Source organism: Natrix helvetica (assembly GCF_964273705.1).
Source record: "Natrix helvetica genome assembly, chromosome: 4".
NCBI classification, from domain to species: domain Eukaryota; kingdom Metazoa; phylum Chordata; class Lepidosauria; order Squamata; family Natricidae; genus Natrix; species Natrix helvetica.
This window is the reverse complement of record NC_138550.1, coordinates 128,856,471-128,876,935: the sequence shown is the minus strand read 5'-3', so window position 1 is coordinate 128,876,935 and position 20,465 is coordinate 128,856,471. Positions and strand designations below refer to the sequence as shown.

The window sequence follows — 20,465 nt, the reverse complement described above, 5'->3', positions numbered from 1 at the left end:
CTCTTCTGCTCACCTAGGCTCTAGTATTAAAATGGTTTTTTTTCCCCTTTATTGAAAAGACAGTGCCATGTCAGGGTAAAAAATCAATAGAAAATCTTAACATACTTAACAAGCTAATAACTATAACAGTAATATATTTACAGTAATTATAATAATACAACCAATGGGGGCGGGGGATGAGCTTTAACTAAACTTCTACTTATATTAGCCTGTTTACATTTTTTTCCAATGCAATCTAGTATTAAAATGTTAATCTTCTCCTTTTCAGCGCAGGTAAACCTGGAGAAAAATCAGTACCAGGTGGAGTTTTTGAAGAGAAGAGGAGAAACTGTATCCGATTATCTTTCTTCTATCTTGAGATTAAGCATATGCAACAGTGAGTTTCCCTCAATCTTTTACCCTACGCTAACATCTTCCTAGTAATACCAGATGGAAGAAAGCCATCAAAGAATGTTTTGGGCCCCTTTGAATCAGTCTAGATTGCTGGTAACTTTTCTGACAGGTGGCAGTCCAGTCCCTATCCAAAACTTGCCAGCATGAACAAATGCGCTATTTATATCCTTCTACAGATCACAAGCGACTTCTTGAATGATGTTTCTTATGATAGATTGTAGCCCTAAAAAAAGTATGTAGTAATAACTTGGAAATCTTTAAGGTGCCACAGAATCCTTTGTGGCTTTGCTGTAAAGTAAGCAACGTTTTCGAACTCTTACAGATTGAAAAAAAATTGCAAGAGGTGATGGAACTTTTCAGAAATTTATCACCAGTTCAGTCTCGTCTTAACGGTTTTACACTTTGCTTTGCATGAATTGCACTATTGTGTTTAAACATGCATATTTAAAAAAAGGTATGTTCTTGTTATGTGCAGTAGGGATGTGATGTTCACCTTTTACATAATGTTCTTGAATATTCCAAACTGCCTTTTTGATGCAGTATAATAGAAAGTAATACTAGACCACAGCATTAAAGTAAAGGATCAAAGAAAGCTTTGCTTAAAATATATCACCAAATCCTGCATTACTGTTTAATAGGACCTGGGGTCCATGACGCTCTCTGAGCTTCGTAGTTTCTTTGTAGGTGTTTGTAGGTGTTTTATTACCACACTAAGTAATGTCATCAGTGCAGAACATAAGGAACATGAAGTGAGAATCAGGAATTTCAAGCTAAGCCAATGTATCAAATTTGTTTTTCCTACATCTGATGGTACACTTGGCAATAACTACAGTTCATGTTTTAGTTATTTACTACCTTGGAAACAATTTAACTAGACTGGGTCGCCATCACATTAACCAATTGCAAGGGCAGCCATCCATCTCAACCAGTTCGCAACTAGACTGGACCCAAGCAGACCCAGTGGCAACAGCAGCCTCCAGGGACAACTCTAGTCCACACAATCAGGTCTGTGCTCCAACAACTGAAATGGTCTCATCAGCTGACTCACCTGTGAAAACGAGCCTTCCTCCAAGAGGTTCCAGTTGAAATTGTCGTGCAGTCGCTGTGTGTTCCAGAAGCTGTCCCCAAAATGAGACGATCTGTGCAGTGTCGCAGATGCCCTACGTACTTACAAGACTACGCATGTGCCATCCAGGCAGGAAGAAGTGTTATGCTTTTGTTCTTGTTTCATGAACATGCTGATGCAGAGGCGCCTCCCATTGACTGAGCTGTTGACAGCACTTGGCGGGAGAATGAAGCCTCGCGATTGGCCACCCCATCTGACACTGCTATATAAAGAGCTGTCAGACAGAAAGTTCTCTGTTGCCGGTTCTGGAGTTGCCTCTGTTATTCTGTTAGTGCTTAGGCAAATAAAGGCTGTTCTTATTAGCCACCTGTCTTTCTTCAGTCCTTACCCAACTTGTTCTTTTATAGAGCAAAAGGCTTTGCAGAAGTCTATGTAAATTGTGTCTATTGCTTTACCATGGTCAAGATGTGTGCTCCAAATGTTTCTGCAGTGTAGGAGTTGCAGATTACAGAATATTTTTTTCTTGAAACCAAACTGCTTGTTGGAAAGCAGGGTTTATTTCTAAGTGGAGGGTGATGGATTGGTTTATAATTGATTCTATGACTTTACAGGTGACTCAACACAGTGAGATTGGTCTGTAATTTTCTACTTGACTAGGGTCTCTCTTTTTAAAAAGAGGTATGACTGTGGCTAATGACCATAAGTCGGGCCACGGAGCAGGTTCTGAAAGATACCTCATAGATTGTGCAGAGATATTCCTGAAGTTTCAAGTTGCAGGGACTCAGGCGTCTCTTGGACATCAATCTCTTAAGGGTGCTCCACGATACTATGGATTTTGAGGAGCTGGTGTCCACTTCCATTCTGCACGGAGCTCCCTCTATGTTGACAGTGATGTAGATCTTTGCTTGAGCCAGTGGTTGCGATATTGAGCTACCTCAGTAGCTACCTCAATGATCGTGGGAGAAAGCAATCATCTTCAGATTTCAAAAGTCTTCTGCTTGACTGCCGGGTGCACAGAGGCCCTGATGCTGCGTAGTGGTTGGCAGGGAGGCACGACAAACCTTAACTAGTAGGTCCCTTTTCCTGCACCGATGGCAAATGGCAGTTTTGAACCTGCAGGTTTACCTGGAATAATTCCCACCACAGCCTATACAAGATGCCCAAGGGAACCTTTTTTCTGGAGTCCATCTTTTCTTTGGGGATGATGTGAGGCAGCTTACTTCATCTTCATCATCCATTGTGTCATCCCCAGTGACCTCTTCATTGTGGACAGCTGTGGCTTGGCTAGCAGTGGTCAGGGTTTGGGACCTTTGTATCTTCACAGTTGATCTGTTGGGCGATTTGGACAATTGAGCCTCATCCAGTGCAGACTGGAGGTTGATCTCTGTCTTGGCTAACAGGCGGCATTGCAGCCGCATGTCTCTCACACCACAAATTAGTTGATCAAGGAGGACATCCTCCAGGTCTCTGAAGTCACAATAGAGTGCAGCTGTCTTGAGGGAGGCCATATATTGGTTTATAGACTCACCCTCCTTCTGGTTCCTTTGACGGAACGGGTGTCCCCTGGCTATGCAAGACGGAGTTGGTGCATAGTGGCTCTTCAGCTTGGCGAGTAGAGTCTCCCAGGGCATGGTATGGACTGGCTGAGGGGTGGCTAGGGCTCTAGCCATCTCAAACATTTCATGTCCACATGAGTTTAGGAAATAAGCTCGCTTCTGGCCGTTTGACAGTTCGGTATAGTCATTTGTCTCAAGGAAACACTAATCGTTCCAAGTAAGTGTGCCAGGTCTCAGTTGCTGGATTAAATGCCGTGAATGTGATCAGTGTAGCCATCCTTAAAAGGACAGGTGGCTGAGGAGATTGCATCTCAAAACAGCATATTGTTGCCAGTGACTAGGAATCAGCATTCAGCTCAACACTCTTCAGCTCTGGTCAGTGACTTAACTTTATCCTGTCACCTCAAATCCCATCCTTTGTTGCCAGTGCTCTATACAGAGAACAAGGCGGGTAAGGACTGAGGCAAGACAGGTTGCTAACAAGAATAGCCTTTATTCGCCTAAGCACTAACAGAATAACAGAGGCAACTTGGGAACCAGCAACTGGGAACTTTCCATCTGATAGCTCTTTATATAGCAGTTGTCAGATGGAGCGGCGAATCGCAAGGCTTCATTCTCATGCCGATTGCTGTCAACAGCTTAGCCAATGGGACATGCCTCTGCGTCAGCACACTGGTGAAACAAGGAAATAATACCTTTGACTCAGTGATGCATGACAAACTACTGTTGAAACTAATTCTTATGGGATCTCCGGATCCCTGCACAAGTGGATAAGCACATTCCTGTCAAACAGGCAACAAATAGTAAAAATAGAGAGAACCCTATCAAATCTGGCACCAGTTAACAGCAGTGTCCCCTAAGGCACCATTTTAGGACCCACACTCTTTCTGCTTTACACCAACAACCTATGCGATCATATTAAAAGCAGCTGCGTCCTCTTCACCAATTGCGTAAAATTATTTAACACCACTGACAATGCTGCTGCCCTTCAAAGTGACCTTGACTATGTGTCAGAATGGTCGCGCAATTGGCAACTCCAAATTTCAACTAATAAATGCTCTGTCCTACACATTGGTAATAAAAATCAGAACACCAAATACAAGTTGGGCGGAAACGATCTCGTACATGACTCTCACTCTGTCAAGGACTAGGAGTACTCATCTCAAATGATCTAAGCCCCAGAGCTAACTAGCATTGTAACAGCATTGCCAAAAGGGCATTAAGAGTTGTTAACCTAATTTTGTGAAGCTTCTTCTCTGGTAGCATTGTATTGCTAACTAGGGCATACAAAACCTTTGCAAACCAATTCTTGAATACAGCTCGTCCACCTGGAACCCACACTGTCTATCGGACATTAACATGATTGAGCAGGTTCAGAGGTATTTCACAAGAAGAGTACTCCACTCTTCTACTCACAATAGAATTCCCTATGCCACCAGGCTTGAAATTTTGGGCTTGGACAATCTGGAAATGTGCCCCCTATGGTCTGACCTAAGCGTAGTACACATAATTGTTTGCTACAACGTCTTGCCTGTCAATGACTTCTTCAGCTTCAACCACAATAATACACAGGCAGACAATTGATACAAACTGAACATAAACCACTTCAAATTTGATTGCAGAAAACACTACTTCAGCAACAGATGGTCAACACCTAGAATGCTCTACTGACTCTGTTGTTACAGCCTCAAACCCTCACAGCTTCGATCTCAAACTCTACCGTGGGCCTCACCCCATTCTTAAGAGGTCCATAAGGAGTGTGTGCATAAGTGCACCAGTGTGCCTACCTTCTCTGTCTCACTGTTCCCATTTATCTGTATTGACTTTCTTTGTTCATGTTTATGTTCATACCTATACTTGTTATCTTGTACCTGTTTGACAAACAAACAAACAGTTAAGGAAAGGGGGTTTAAATTGTGTAAGATTTACATCATAAAATATATATATAATCTATACAAAGATATTGATTGCTGGATGTTGATTATTTCTAGATTTCTTTCTAGGATAAATTTTCATCAGAAACTATGAGATGAAAAGAACCCACTGATAGTTGATTTGAGAATATTGATTTGATTTGAGGGTATTTAGTTACAGATTGGTAATGGAGAATATTGTGGACTTGATACTTTGTTAGAAGCATTTTTGTCTTTCTCATAATTTACACCTGCTTTCTTATTCATTGTTTATTCCATATTTGTCTGATAAAATATAGTATCTGTGGAGATCATAATTTTATATCGACATTAGTCCTACAACATATTCTTGTGAATTCCAGGTATGCAGTTATTAAATAATGTGTTACGTATTCTGCATGGAACTCAGGAAGAATGCAGAAAAGCATTAGAGAATGGTGGACTAGTGATAATTTCACCAGCGAGAGTATGAGAAGCACTGTTCAGTAATGAAAATTACACTTTTATGTGGAAAAATCGTAAAGGATTTGCTCAAGTGGCCATTGATGCAAAAGTGGCAAGTATTCTGTGGGAATAACTGGAATATAAGATTATAGCTGATTATGTGTGCCATGCTTAGAAATTTAATATTTCTTACAATAAAAGTGTTCTGGTACACTTTAAGCAATAAAAAAACAATGTAATGGAAAGAGATGGTTCAACCAAATTAGAAAGTCAGTGTCCTATAGTGATTTTGGGGACTGATACTAAAGAAACTCAAGCCATCCTCAGTCACAGATTCTTGGGCCAGTCGGTACTCAGTGTACCTCGAAGTACTTATCAACTCAAGGCAATTAAGTTACTTTATTAACCTTCTAAAAAGCATTATGTGTAACTCTATTTATTCCTACAAGAATGTTTTGTAAGCACAATTGAAATGTATGCAGCTGCTTTGCTATGAGAGTATTTCCATTGAAAGTATTGCCTCGTGTAGACTTAAAGACAACCTAAGAAATTCCTCAAGGTGTTGTCTGAGTACCAGAGACAGGAACTGAATGAATGTTTTCAAGCATGAAAACAGTCACCTTGAAAACAAGCATGCTAGTGCCAACAGACGTTGCAAAATACCTCTCCCATTCTTAATGCAGACCACATGACTATGATGATTCTCAGATTTCTCCTTCTTTGATGAAAGAAGAAAATTTGAGAAGATCCTAGATAATTCTATTTTTTAAATTAACTTTTTAAATTTTTTTTTATTTTTTTTACAAACACATCAATGTGTGAACGGTGTGGCACCTGGGTGTAATACATTCTAATACTAATAAAAAGGAATGAAATTAATCATAATTGTTACATTCAATCAACTTGTATATTTATAATAATGCTATATCGTTATATTGGGTTGCTGTCTGTCATTATTCAATTATCCATGTTTTCTCTTGTTATTGCTCTTATTTTATTATCTAAAATTGATATTCTCCTTTCTCTTATTTCTATCTCATATTCTAAATTTTAATTATATCACCCTTTATTAAAATGTTTTCTTTCTATCCTAACTTATAATCATGTCACCTATATAAAAAAGGAAAGTAGAGAGAGAGAAGAAAATCATGGTTCTGCATTTTGGTCCACCCGATAGTTGGTAATTAATGCAGCTTCCTACTTTTGAATATGATCTCAGTCTATTTATAATATTGTCTGGATTTAGCTATCCGTTTTTTGGGGAACACCTGCAAAATTCAAGTTTTCAGTGGTAGGGTGTGCAATGACTTTAATAGAAGAGCCAAACAGGAATGTCTCTGAAATTCCTGAAAATAAGTGGCAGAGCAACCACAATTACACATTCCTTAAATAAATAGCACAATTGCTCTTAATTTTTTCACATAAAAGTGAAATTCAGCAGTTTCTCAAGAGCAGAACTCCCCTTTAATGTGGATAATCTTTAAAATAATCTTAAAGTCTTCTCTTATGATTTAACTGAAGGATGGGAAGCAAAGAAACTGGACCAATTGAGATTTTATTTATTTATCAAATATATAAATTGTCTATCTTCCTCACATAGGGAGTCTGGGCAGTGTACAAATAAAATATTAAGACATAAAACATAAAATTATAAAAACACATACATACATACCATGTTTTCCTTAAAATAAGACAGGGTCTTATCTTTTGACCCCCAAAATAAGCGCCTGGCCTTATTTTCAGGGAAGTCTTATTATTTTTGAGGTGTAGGTGGTGGTAAGCGTGATTACCTCATATCTGCTGCTGTGTTGCAATATTTTTGGGGAGGGCTTATTTCAGGGGGATGGCTTATTTTGAGCGCATGAGTGCATGCACTCAAAAGCCCAATTGGGTTTATTATCTGGGGAGATCTTATTTTCAGGGAAACAGTATACATACAATTACAAGGCAAGGTAGTTTTAAAATTATACATTAAATGTTAATTAAAAGGTGGGAGGAGGGCCTTCACAATGCTAAACAGTCCCACGAATGTGTGCCCCCCTATCAGCCCAGAGTAAGATAGTAGTGCCGGGACTTTAGTTATTTTCAAAAAACTAAGAAAGAGACGCCCCCCTCCACCTCTCATCTCACCCAAAGTAAAGGTACAACAGCAGAGGAGGTTTTCTTACTGGACCCCACAAATGGGTATTCTTTAACTGACAACATACATTTCTGGAATTGACCAGATTGGACGTGCTTATACAATGAGGTGAAGACACTTCTGTAGGTAATCTGGCCCCATGCCACGTAGGGCTTTAAAGGTCATATCCAACACCTTGAATCAAATGCAGAAACAAACCACACCCATTGCAACTTGAGCAGCCGAGGTGTTACATGCTTTGGTCTTTGGTGCACAAGATTGCTTGCATGGCCCCATTCTATACTAGCTGAAGCTTCCAGATACTTTTCAAGGATAGACCAGGTACAGCATATTGCAATAATAGAACTCATAATCCTTTTCTCAATAGCCAGCCTATCTAGCAAAGTTGTGCAAAAGCTTTTTTGAATTAATACTATTGACTAGTATAAACTCTGGAAAGTTTTTGTTTTGTGATTGAGTAATAACTTTCAAAATATCACTATATCCCATAATTAGTCAGGTGTGACAATTTAAGGCTAAATCCTCTACTGGGTAGATAATTATATTTTAAACACGCATGGCTTGTTAAACGTTGCTACATATATACTGCAATATGGCTTCTTTCTTATAAAGAAACAAAGTTTATTTTTCATTTTTTATAAGTAGGAACATTTGGAACAAAATTATGTAATGATTTTTTTTTTGAATATTGTCTTTATCACAGGTAAAAATAAACACACACACACACACACACACATACATACATACATACATACATACATACATACATATGCTGGTCTTGTTGCATTCTTTTCCCATGTAAAATTGAGGTTGTCTTGGCAACATTTCAGCGAGGTCTCACTCGCCATCTTCAGGCTGGCCCTCGCTGAAACGTTGCCAAGACAATCTCAATCTTACATGGGAAAAGACCCAAATACAACAAAACCAGCATACCTACACCCGTGAAAATCTATGAAAATGTATGTATGTATGTATGTATGTATGTATGTATGTATGTATGTATGTATGTATGTATGTATGTATGTATATCTCAATTGGGTGGGTTGCTGCCAGTTTTACTACCGGTTCGCTTCGCATGCACAAGTCATATATTAACATATATCAGATATAACTGATTTCGAATGCTAAGTGTTATACATGTGCTACACTAAAAATTTCCCATTTTGTAACTAGCAGCTAATTCACATGGTAAGATTTCTTTGTTTTGAAATTAATGTGTGTCCATAAGAGTCATAAATCATTGCTCTGAAATAAATCTACTGAAAAACTTTTGAAATAATAAAAGATAATATTTCTATGCTGGACTTTTTAGCCAGAAAACCGGTGAATGCTGTGTAGAGTACAGAGTAGAGTAGAGTAGAGTGGAGTGGAGTGGAGTGAAATGGAATGGAATAGAAGCTGAAAGGGACCTTGGAGATCTTCTAGTCCAGCCCCTGCTCAAGCAGGAAACCCTATACCATTTCAGTGGCTATCCAGTCTCCTCTGAAAAACCTTCAATGATGAAGCACCCACAATTTCTGAAGACAAGCCCTCACTGTTGCCCTCACTGTTAGGAAGTTTCTTCTTAATTCCAGGTTGCTTCTGTCTTTGATTAGTTTGATTAATTTTCAACCATAGTTTCTTGCCCTTCCCTCTGGTGCTTTGAAGAAACTATTGGGTTTTTGTGAAGTAGGCAATCTGGTAGGCTATCTTGAAGCAATATTTCATCAGAAAGTAAATTTTTATGGTGCTGTATTTTGAGTGGAAATTTTGAGTTAGAAATTAAAAATGATGATCTGTCTGGATAAGTATATAGAGCAGGCTGGCAGGAGATAAGGCCTTAATTCAGCCCATCAGTCATGTGTGGCCTCTGTTTTTTGAATAATAAAAAATAAATTGACCACCAGGAAGGCTCTGCCACCATTGCCACAAAATCACACTGCCTCCAACACCTCTAGGCTTCACCAATGCCACCAGCTCCACCTGATTGGCAGGTCAACTATTTTGTTTGCAGACAACTAATATATTTTTAATGTATTAATGTGGCCCCTTTATATCTACAACTTGCAGAGTCTTGATGTAGCGGACTGGACAAAGAATAGACTTAAGCAGATATTTTGAATAATAAATGAATAAACAAGGGTAAAATAAAAGATAATTGTGTGACAAGAGATCGTTCAATTTTTCTGAAGTTAAACTCTGTAAGAGAGCATATATTTTATGGATGCTTCTTTTTTTCCTGCAAACTTCCAATAAGCAAAGTGGAGAAACAGACAGGAAGTAGAAAATACCTCCCCGCTTATTTTGCACACCCAAGTCATTCGATAGACCTCAGAGTAAAACCCTCTTAAACGATGACCCAACGAGACTGAAATTAGGGTGGCAAAGTGATTTGATTATGGAATTAGAGTAACACATTGAGAGAGTGAGACTGCGATCACCCAACTCTGTTAGCTAAAATAGGTCGCCTGGTACAAAGTCTTGTGTACAGAGTAATTACATAGCAGGCAAAATAATTCATTAAACCACAATTTGGGTAAACCATGGATGGGCCAATTTTTGCAACACGGTTTGTTTGTCACGCTTTCATTTCACTGCAGAGCAACGGGGCGGCGCCAACAACTTTGTAGAAGGATACAACTGGGGGAAAAAGGTATGCTGTTTGGGGCTTGTGGGGAAAGTCGAGATATCGGGGCTATTAGATCATTTAATTAAGTTCCCACTTAAAGCTGGTTTCACTCCGTTCCCCTCTCCCCTGTAGGAAGACAGTGGATCTCTCTACGTACCTACTTATGGCGGTGCTGCAGCCTGCAACCTGACAAGCGAATCGGGGTCGACAAGAGGCGTGAGGAAGAAAAGCAGAAGGAAAACTCGGGTCTTGCAGAGAGCGAAGCCTTTGAAAGAAGGCGAGGGAGACGGACGGACCGGCCTTCCTGGCAGGACTGACCCGGGTTAGTGAATGCCGGAGGGTGAGGGGGAGATTACTGGCATTGGGTTCTTTTTGGCTAACCCGCATCATTGCATCCTCTGTGGCCAAAGCTTCCCCCCTCCTTGATTCCGGCAGAGCTCCGGACCCTTCCCGTCTGTCCTGAAGCTCTTCTCCGTGGCTCTCCCATCCCTGGTCGGAAGAAAATCCTGCCGGTAATACGTGAAGGGAGGCGGCTCTGCTTCTTGAAAGGCTCCCAAGGGAATTTGTTGTAAAGGTAGGAGTCCCGAGGGTGTTTTCCCTCTGTCGCTGGGAGATAAATCCTGCGGATGGCGGAGTGGTCGTATTCCAAGCTTTACATGCCTTACTTTTAGATCAAGGGTAAAACAAGGGAATCCCTTTCCCCTGGTATTGTCACTCCTCCTCATCTCACCTTAGCTTTAGTATTAAAGTGCGAATCTACTCCTTTTCAGAAGAGGTAAACCTGGGGGAAAATTAATGCCAGACAGGTTTTTAAAGAGAGGAGGAGATGCTACATCTGATCATATTTCTTTCTTGAAATAAAGCATATTCATTAACTATCTGTTACCCTCCTGATTTGTTATTTCTCCCCAGTGAGCTAGATAGACTGTAGCCCACAAAAATTTCCAAAATAATTTGGAAATCATTAAGGTGATTCTTTGTAGTTTTGCTATAAAGAAGCAACCTTTTAAAACTCTTATAGATTGAAGAAATTACGAGAAGTGAGGACGGCGTCTCAAAAATATATCACAATTCAATCTCCTCTTGAGGTTTTTACAGCTTTGTCTTGCGTGGATTGGGCTATTGCTTGTAAACATGCACTTAAAAAAACCACTACCATATGTTCTTACATTTATAGGGGTATGGAATTGACTTTTTATATAGTATTCTTGGATGTTACAAGAAAGCTTTACACAAAATATTTTAGAAAACTTTGTACTCATACTGAGTAACACATCAAATTAGAATCAAGAGCTAAACAAATAATCCCAGATTATTATTTTTTCAGATAAGAATCGCTTCTCAATGACTGCAGTTTATGTTTCAGTTGTTTACTATGGAAGACAGCAATTCTAGTCTGGGAGTAGATTTTGTTATATTTAATCTAGCTCAATTTTGATAGTCTAATCTTTTAAATGTCTATTTATGTTTTATTCTCATTTTTTAAGAGAACACGATAATCCAAAAAGAATTCTGTGGTGCAGAGCAGATGTCCACATCCTATTTAAGATGCCTGCTTTATTTGTTAGAAGAATGGACTGGAGTGGAACGCTTGGGAGAATACCTGAGTTACCTGATCATATTCCTCCTTATACTACTACTTATAGGTTTTCTACTTCCAGTAGTCATTTTCCTTTTCTTTGTTATTACTGCTATCTTTGTTTATATTTACAAAAGAAAGACAGACATAAAAGAAGGTTATTTGAATGATTGCTGGGATGGTGTAAGACAAATGGTGGCAACTGCATGGTATGTTCACGCAAGAATATGGAATGGTAAGCATTCTACCATTCTTATTATACATGAAAATTGTGAACTAAATTATCCTCACAGTTAAGGACAAATATTAAGATAATGGTAATTTAATGATGCTTATTTCAATTTCCCTGGAATTTTGAAAGTATTGCTTTTAGTATCATGTCATTTTATACTGTTCTGAATCTTAATATTTGGTGGAAGTTTATGCATATAATATAAACTTAATATTTCTCAACATAATACCTCTCAGATAATTGGTGCTACAATTCTCATCAGTGTAATTAGCGGCATGAATAGGAATTATATTCTTAAATAAGAAAACACCTTCTAGAAAACACCTTCCCTTTTTACTTATTTTATTTTCACCACTTGTACATTATTCAATTAACAATGTTCCATAAGGTTAATAATGTAAAGTTAAAAATCTGCTTTATATCTATGTTGATTGATGGGTGATTTGTCTGAATGCCTAGTTTACAGGAATTTTGTGGCGTTTTTGAATTTGGCTTCTTCTGGCATGCTCATAATTTTTCAGTTGAAACTATGGTTGAGTCTGTCCATATGCTATGGGATTAAGGAATTTTCATCACAACTTCTGATTGCTAGTTGGTGTTCATTGATGTGATCTGCTAGTTTTCTGCCTTCTGCCCTACATAGTGGCTGTTACAATCTTCCCACTGCATGTTGTGGACTCCTGATTTTTACTTCTTGGGTACTGGGTCTTTGGTTTGCCTTAGATGCTTTGGAGAGTTTTGGTTGGCTTGTATGCTATGGTGGTGCCATGTGGTTGTAATAGTCTATTGGCTGTGTATCAGATAGTTGTCTATATGGTAGGTTTATTCTTGTATTAATTATGCTGCAAAAGTTTGAGTAGCAGGTACTTTTTGATAAAGTTATGTGGGTATCCATTTTGTTGGAAAACACTGTATAGGGGGTCTGTTTTCTTTTTGATTTTCTGGGTTGCTGCAGTGCATTTGTACTTGTCTGAATAATGTTCTTACGAAGCGGGAAGTTGTTATTTTGGTAATGGAGCACTTGTTTAGTGTGGGTTGTTTTTTGGTTGACTTGTATTTCTAATTTACCTCTGCTGATGAGGATATGCAGGAAGGATAGTGGCTGTTTTTTTGTAAATTGTATTCCTTTAAAAGTGTGGTTGGTTGTTTCATGTGGCTTCTCCAATTGTTCCATTTTTATTTTGACAAATGTGTCATACTGTTCTTCTTTTGTGATTTGAGCTTTCTTAAGTCATTGATGATTCTCTTGATCATATTGTCTAGTTTCTGTATTGGGTTGATGCTTACTGGTATGTAGAGGTTTTTTTTTTATCCTCCAGGAATTCCTTGGCTTTTTGTATGGATTATATTCTGTCCAAAATAACAGTGGTTCAGGATTTGTGCGCTATGTGAATCGTAATGGTTTTGTCCTGTTTTAGTTTTTCTTTTTTTGGGCTGCTTTCAATTGGTTCTAATTCTGAGTTCTTCTGATCTGTGGTCTGATTGTCTGTCTTATATTTTCTTTGGTCTTGGTGGCAATTTCTGAGGTTTTAAATGTACCTATAATCATGTGATTCATAATTTTAATATATGAATAATTTTTATTATTCAGGCTTAATAACAAATGCTAATCTTGAATGTTTCTGTCGGTAATAGGTTATGAGGTGCATGGTCTGGAAAAATTACCAGATGGACCAGCACTGATTATTCATTATCATGGAGCAACTTTCTTAGACATTATGTACCTGTCAGTCATTATTTTTATCAGGAAGAAAAAAATCCTCAACATAGTTGCTGATCATTTTCTCTTTTCAGTCCCAGGTAATTGTTTTGAAAAATGAACATAATTATTTGTTCATCTCATTTAATGTGTAGATAAGCTTTAATGCGCGCGCGTAAACACACACACACAGGGGGGGGAGGGGGGAAGAGAGAGATTGAAAAACTCCAGTGAACTAAAATTCTATTCTGTTCTATTTTATTCTATTCTATTCTATTTCATTTTCGTATGCCTTTCTCATTATTTACATCTACTTTATTATTCATTGTTTGCTCCATTTTTTTCTGGAAAAGTATAATGACTGTGGAGAGATCATAATTTTATACCAATGTTAATCTTAACAATAGTTTCTGATGAATTCCAGGTATGAAGTTCATATCTGATGTATTAAAATTGATGCCTGGATCCCAAGAAGAATGTAAAAAAGTATTAGAGAACGGAGAATTGTTGATGATTACACCAGGGGGAGTTCGGGAAGCAATATTCAGTGATGAAAATTACACCATTATATGGAAAAATCGCAAAGGATTTGCTCAAGTGGCCATTGACGCAAAAGTGGTAAATATTATATTGGTATAATTGAATAATATTATAACTGTTTTTGTGCTTGGAAATATAGATAGTTTTCAACCCATGACTAATGGAGTCTGCCTATCATGGTGAAAAACTCCTAATGTAAAATAAATCAGTTGTGTGACCCACCTGATTTTATTATCTTTTTTGAGGCAATTTTTAAGCGACCTGTAAAGTGACTGCCATAGCTGTTAAGTGAACACAATGGCTGTTAAGTGAACACAATGGCTGTTAAGTGAACCGGTAGTTCACTATTGATGCAGTTTTGCAGAAAAATGAAAATAAGTGCAATTTTTGTAAAATTTGGTCACTGTAGAGAGGATGGGGCAAATGGCACAACTTTTGAATCCGAGTTGTAACTAGCCCCAAAGCATGTCAGTCTTAAGTTAGAACAATCACTAAATGACCAATCATAAGTCAAGGACTACCTATGTAACATTTACAACATTTCTGGCAATAAAACATTGCTGACAAATTTTAAGCAATAGGAACCAATCTGATGGAAAGAGGGAAAGTCAGTGTGGTATAGTGATTTTGGGATTTTGAACTAATAAAGTCAGACTATTCTCAGTCATAGATTTGTGGGCCAATTAGCACTCTTTTATCTTAATTTACCTTTCAATAGCAATATCACTTTGACTTATATACAGTGGGGCAAAAAAGTATTTAGTCAGCCATCAATTGTGCAAGTTCTTCCAAAAGATGAGAGAGGCAGCTCTTTGGTCTTCACCATAGTGGAGTGTTTGAGTGTGTCTGAGGTTGTGGACAGGTGTCTTTTATACTGATAACAAGTTCAAACAGGTGCCATTGATACAGGTAATGAGTGCAGGACAGAGGAGCCTCTTAAAGAAGAAGGTACAGGTCTGTGAGAGCCAGAAATCTTGCTTGTTTGTAGGTGACCAAATACTTATTTTCCACCATAATTTGCAAATAAATTCTTTCCAAATCAGCCAATGTGATTGTCTGGATTTGTTTTTTCATTTTGTGTCTCATAGTTGAGGTCTACCTATGATGCCAATTACAGGCCTCTCTCATCTTTTTAAGTGGGAGAACTTGCACAATTGGTGGCTGACTAAATACTTTTTGCCCCACTGTGTGCTGTGGTCCACCGGCGGTCTGCGGAGCTTGCAGCAGAGTCAGACAGTGAGGAGGTTGGGGAGGAACATGGGCCAGTCCTGGAGTCTGGAGAAGTCTTGGACGAGGGCTCTGCATCGGAGGCAGAAAAGAGGACAGGGCCATCTGGCAGTTATGTGCTGCCTCCAGAGCCTTCGGCATCTGACATCAGTGAGGCAGAGGAACAGGGGGAGCCTGTTCCCAGTGCATGCATGCACAGAGCTGCCAGAAGGCAAGAACAGTTACGACAAAAGGGGAAACTTGGGAGTAAGGCTTGGAGATGATTGGCCCATCCCATAAGACATAAAGAGGAGCAAACGGAAGTGAACCTTTGTAGGAAGCAATTTTGTTCATTCTGGTCGGTTTAAACTCTGAAGCTCCATTTGACTCTCTGCTCTGTTTGGCCTTGGAAAACTAATTGGCAATTAGGTCTTTGGCAGCATTTCAAGGGAGATAAAGGTGGGTGCTTATCAGCCTTATTCTGAAAGACTGGCATCCTTCTGCTGGACTCTTCACAGACTGGTTGTGAATCATTACAGGCTGTGAATATACATAATTTACAACTGTTTAAATAAAAGAAGGGTTTGGGGACTAAGCCAGTGGTGGGTTGCTCCCAGTACGCACCGATATGGTAGCAGAAATCAGCCCTATGTTTGCGTACCGTTGGCAATGCTGGGCTGACCATGCCCCTATACCGGTATGGTGACGTCCCCTAACCTGTCCTCACTTGCTCCCCCTGCCCACCAGGTTGCCATTCTCTCTCTTGCCCTGCCCATCCACACAATCCTCCCCCTGATTTCTATCTCGCCACTTTCCTGGCCAGTCATCCAACTAAATAGTGGGGCTGCAACTGGCAGGAGCCGAGAGGGAAGAGAAAGTCGAGCTTCTGCTAGGGACGACCTTCTCCTCCCTCACTCCCCCTGATTTCTCTCTGGCCGCTCTCACGGAGGATGGAGGCAGGGATGCTGGCAGGCACTCACTTCACTTACCGCTCGCCACCGCCGCCCCTGCGGCCTGCCGGCTGCAGCCCCGCCTGCCCTGCTTAACTGGGTGGCTGGCTGGCTGGCTGGGAAAGTGGCGAGGGGACAAGTGCCGGCCAGCATCCCTGCCTCCTTCCTCCGCAAGCCATGGCAGTGGGGAAACAGAGGCTTCTTTACCAGCCACGCAGCTGATCCAGCCCCCTTACACACACGCCTTGCAGTGCGGCAATCACGATGTGTGTGTGTGTGTGAGAGAGAGAGAGAGAGAGAGACGTGTGCCTTCTGTGGCATGCCCAACACCTTTGGACACCCACCAGGTCACCTGCCAAGTAGCAGAAAAACCGGGCTTTGGAAAAAGGAAAAAAAGCCATTTGAAATTAGTCCTCTCTGCTGCTCTGCTGAAAAGGTGGGAATCACGGCCAGGAGACAACAAGATGACTAACTATATTTGGTTAACTCCTAGAGCAGGAAGAGGTTGAATTGGAGGCTCTGTGAGTTGTTGGATTTGTTGGGCGTCAGTTTTAGTTCATAGAATATATCTACGAATATAACTGGAAGGGATGTGTGTGTGATAGAGAAAGACAGAAGGGGAGAGAGAGAAAGAGTAAGAGAGAAAGAAAGGAAGGAAGGGAGAGAGAGAAAAAAAGAGAGACAAAGAGAGAGAGAAAGAAACGGAAAGAAAGAAGGAATGTCACTGCGTTTATTTGATTTGCCAGCTGTGCCTACATTCTGAGTTATATGGTAGAAGAACTGACTTCTTATCTAAGCTTCACTGCACATGTCACACATTCTTTCACACCTTCATCTTTCTTTTTTTCTTTTGTCCTTCTGCCAAGGCAGACAGGAATTTTGCTCAAATGTAATCATTTAGCTAGTAAGTTTGTATTTTTACTTTCTTTACAATAAAATGTGTTTCTTAGAATATACCTCGGGTTTATTTTGCTTATTTAGAAGTATGCTTCAAGGAAATGCTACGATTTCATACCTCGTTAATTACAGGGCTGGAATTCACACACTGACAAATGGTAGCAAGAGGATGGTTGATTTATGGCTTTTTCCTTGCTCGTTACTTTGAAAATAAGCGCCTATGCTAATTAAGACAAATGATTTATCTAGCGACTGAGGAACGCTGATTTAAATCACTTCTAAGATGCCGAAGAAGAAAAAGAAACTAAGATAACTTTCTGCAAGACATTCCGATGGCTCCAGCCTCTCTGATGAAGAGGCGAAAAGTATCTTACACAGATTTACAACTCTCGAAGCCCCTTTTGCTTCAGCAAGCGGACCGGGTGAAGAATCTGCTGTGGGAGAAATGTTCTTACACAGATCTCAAGATAAAGCTGCTTTTGAAGGCGACGTGTTCCGATCAAGGTCAGTAACGCCTCCTTATAATTATGCATGCTCCCAAACACTTCTTAGAGATTTTGAAACGCTCGGTGCCAGGCCAAAGCTTTCACAGCCGGAGCAATTTCACTCCCACACAGAAAGAGAAATGCCTAATTCTCCTGAACCTCTGAGCAAGCTATGAAAAGCTATCATGATCAAATAGAACATTTTGAACGTCAGCTATTTCAGGCCAAAAAAGCTTTTTCCGTGCTCAAGTCAGATTAAAGGGATTCTTCTGCTTTTCAAATTTCTGAAAACGCCATCTTAGCTCCTTCTTCACAGCCTAAGGCACGCCCCCTGGAGGATATTGTGTCAGGCAAATCAGAACAGAGAGCTGTGTACACATCACAATTGTCACGTGGTGTCCTTTGTTTTCCACTTGCACCTGCCATGCAGGAAGAAATATTACAGCCAAAAACTGTAACTGCAGCACCATCTCCTGGCAGAAATAATTTACTACAGAGAGCCGACATGCATGTTAAAATCCAGGAGCAATTACAAACATTGCAACAGACTCTATCACACATGTCATTAAATTACTCAGATATTCAGGCTGCAATGCAACAAGTGCCTCCACAGGCCCAATTTTCAGCACTCCCTGGTGGTGCTGGAGCCTTCTTAGATGGAGCACAACAGTACTTAATGCAGCAAAGGCAAATGGCTGCTCAACCACCGGCCCCAACTGTAGTACAACAACCACAGGTGCAACAACAAGCATTTTTACCTGCACAGCCAGCATTTCAAATGCACATTCCTCAACAGGTGTTTTCTGTCGCTTCATTGACTGGTGAGTCAAAATTAAAAATGTCAGGACAGAATTATAAGGCCTGGGTCAGTGAGGTTACAATCTTGCTTCACAGAGAAGGTACCCATTGTATGGTGTTCAATCCTCCGGCCCCGCCATGGACTCCTGCAATAAGAGACTTAGAGCCTAAGGCTTGCACAACATTATTGATGTGCATGGATACTGAACTGCAGGTTACTTTTCTGCCAGATGCAACAGCCCAACAAATTTGGGTCCAATTATAAAATTGCTACAGACCCTTTTCAATTGAATCTTCATGTTTGCTCATGTCTGAGTTCCATGGTTCGAGATTGAAACCTGGTGAACAAATTGGTGGACATTTCACCAAACTGAAAGGAATGAGAAAAGAATTGAGAGAAAGAGGCCATTTTATTGATGATGTTCAAATGATCGGCATTATCATTAACTCATTGAATTATGAATGGAAAGATGTCATTGCAAAGATTAACCATGTGCCTATTGCTCAACGCACAGTCGACAATATTTTCAGGCTTTTAATTGAAGAGGAATCACTAATGTTAGCCATGCCGCATTTGCGAGGACCGCCCGCATCAAGAGCTCCAGCGAGACATCCCTTCCGATGAAGAGCCTATGCTCCAAGGATGCCAAGATGCTACATCTGTAACCGTGTGGGACATGACATCCGGGATTGTACCCAACGAGTTCCAGCTCCTGTCACACAGCAGCCCAGAGGAACAGACTCCAGAAGCAGAGGTAGAGGTGGAAGACGAGGTCGTCATGCTCCAAGGCGTGATCCACAAGCTCCACTCACCACATTGGCCTTAACCAACGATCCACAACCTGATCCAGAGTACGGCAGACAGCTTTTGTGGACTTTGGACAGTGGTGCAGCGTTGCATGTTACCTACAGAAAGGAATTGTTCACAGAGATGCACGAGCCTGAACCTGAACTATGTGAACTTTATTCATTTTCCAATCATCCTTGTAAGGTCATAGGAAAAGGAACTGTTTATGTTGAAGAGCTTGATGCATTCATCCCTGATGTTTATTAGATACCTACAGCAACTAGTAATTTGCTTAGTCAGAGTCACTTGTCTAGAGTGTTAAAGTTCCAGATTCACTACCTCGAAAAAACAAGTTACATAGTTAAAAACAGAGATATTGTTGCTGAAACCATGTTGATTGATAGTGTTTATTACATAAAACCAAAGCCTAAACCGCAAACACAGGCAAGTATACAAACTCCAAAAGAGGAGAGCACAGGCCCAGAAAGAGATGTTCCAGTGAGAGATCCTGTAGCTACTCCAAAGACTCCTAAAGCCAACAAACAGAAAATAAGGAAACAGGTTGCTCAGAGCAAGACTGAGGTTCCTCATAAAACTGTTAATGTTGAAAATTCACTAACTAGTAAACCTTTACATTCCAGGTGTATCCACAAGTGGCATAGAAGATTGGGGCATGCCAGTTTCCGTGTCCTTAGGAAAATGCTGGATTTCGCAAAAGGTTTGGATCTAAAGGGGTGTAAGGTGTTTTTGGATTGTGCTGTCTGCAAGAAAGCCAAATCCAAAGCAGCAGCCATTCTCAAACACGCTACATGCCTGTCAACATGCATTTTTGATTTGGTACACACTGACATAGTGGGTCCTTTTCTGCCAACACTTGGTGGTAAAAAGTATTTTCTAACAATTGTTGATAATTACTCTAGATATGGATTTGTATATCCCATGAAAGAGAAATCTGAGACCTTTCAGATCTTTAAAGACTTTGCAGCACTTGTTTCTACCCAACACCAAGTTTGCTTCGCCAGAATCCAGAGTGACCGTGGTGCCGAATTCATGTCTCAGCGTTTCCAGGACTGGATTCGTAAGAATGGAATTCTTCATCAAACATCCGCTCCGTACACACCGGCTCATAACGGAGTCGCAGAACGAAGTCAAGGGGTCCTACAAACCATGAT

The 20,465-nt window shown here is 40.1% G+C and overlaps 1 protein-coding gene across 2 annotated transcripts in view; it reads left to right on the top strand.

Annotated features, from left to right (window-relative positions):
• The window catches only part of LOC309390916 (DGAT1/2-independent enzyme synthesizing storage lipids-like), a 30,093-nt gene that overhangs the window by 527 nt on the left and 9,101 nt on the right, over nt 1-20,465 (top strand). The window contains exons 2-7 of one of the 2 annotated variants that reach the window (XM_081950807.1): nt 269-376; nt 10,092-10,144; nt 10,253-10,442; nt 11,608-11,934; nt 13,567-13,731; nt 14,055-14,248. In XM_081950807.1, the coding sequence (XP_081806933.1) occupies nt 269-376; nt 10,092-10,144; nt 10,253-10,442; nt 11,608-11,934; nt 13,567-13,731; nt 14,055-14,248 (1,037 nt within the window). The remainder of the gene's footprint in view (nt 1-268; nt 377-10,091; nt 10,145-10,252; nt 10,443-11,607; nt 11,935-13,566; nt 13,732-14,054; nt 14,249-20,465) is intronic. The other variant, XM_081950808.1, reaches the window with a different exon arrangement.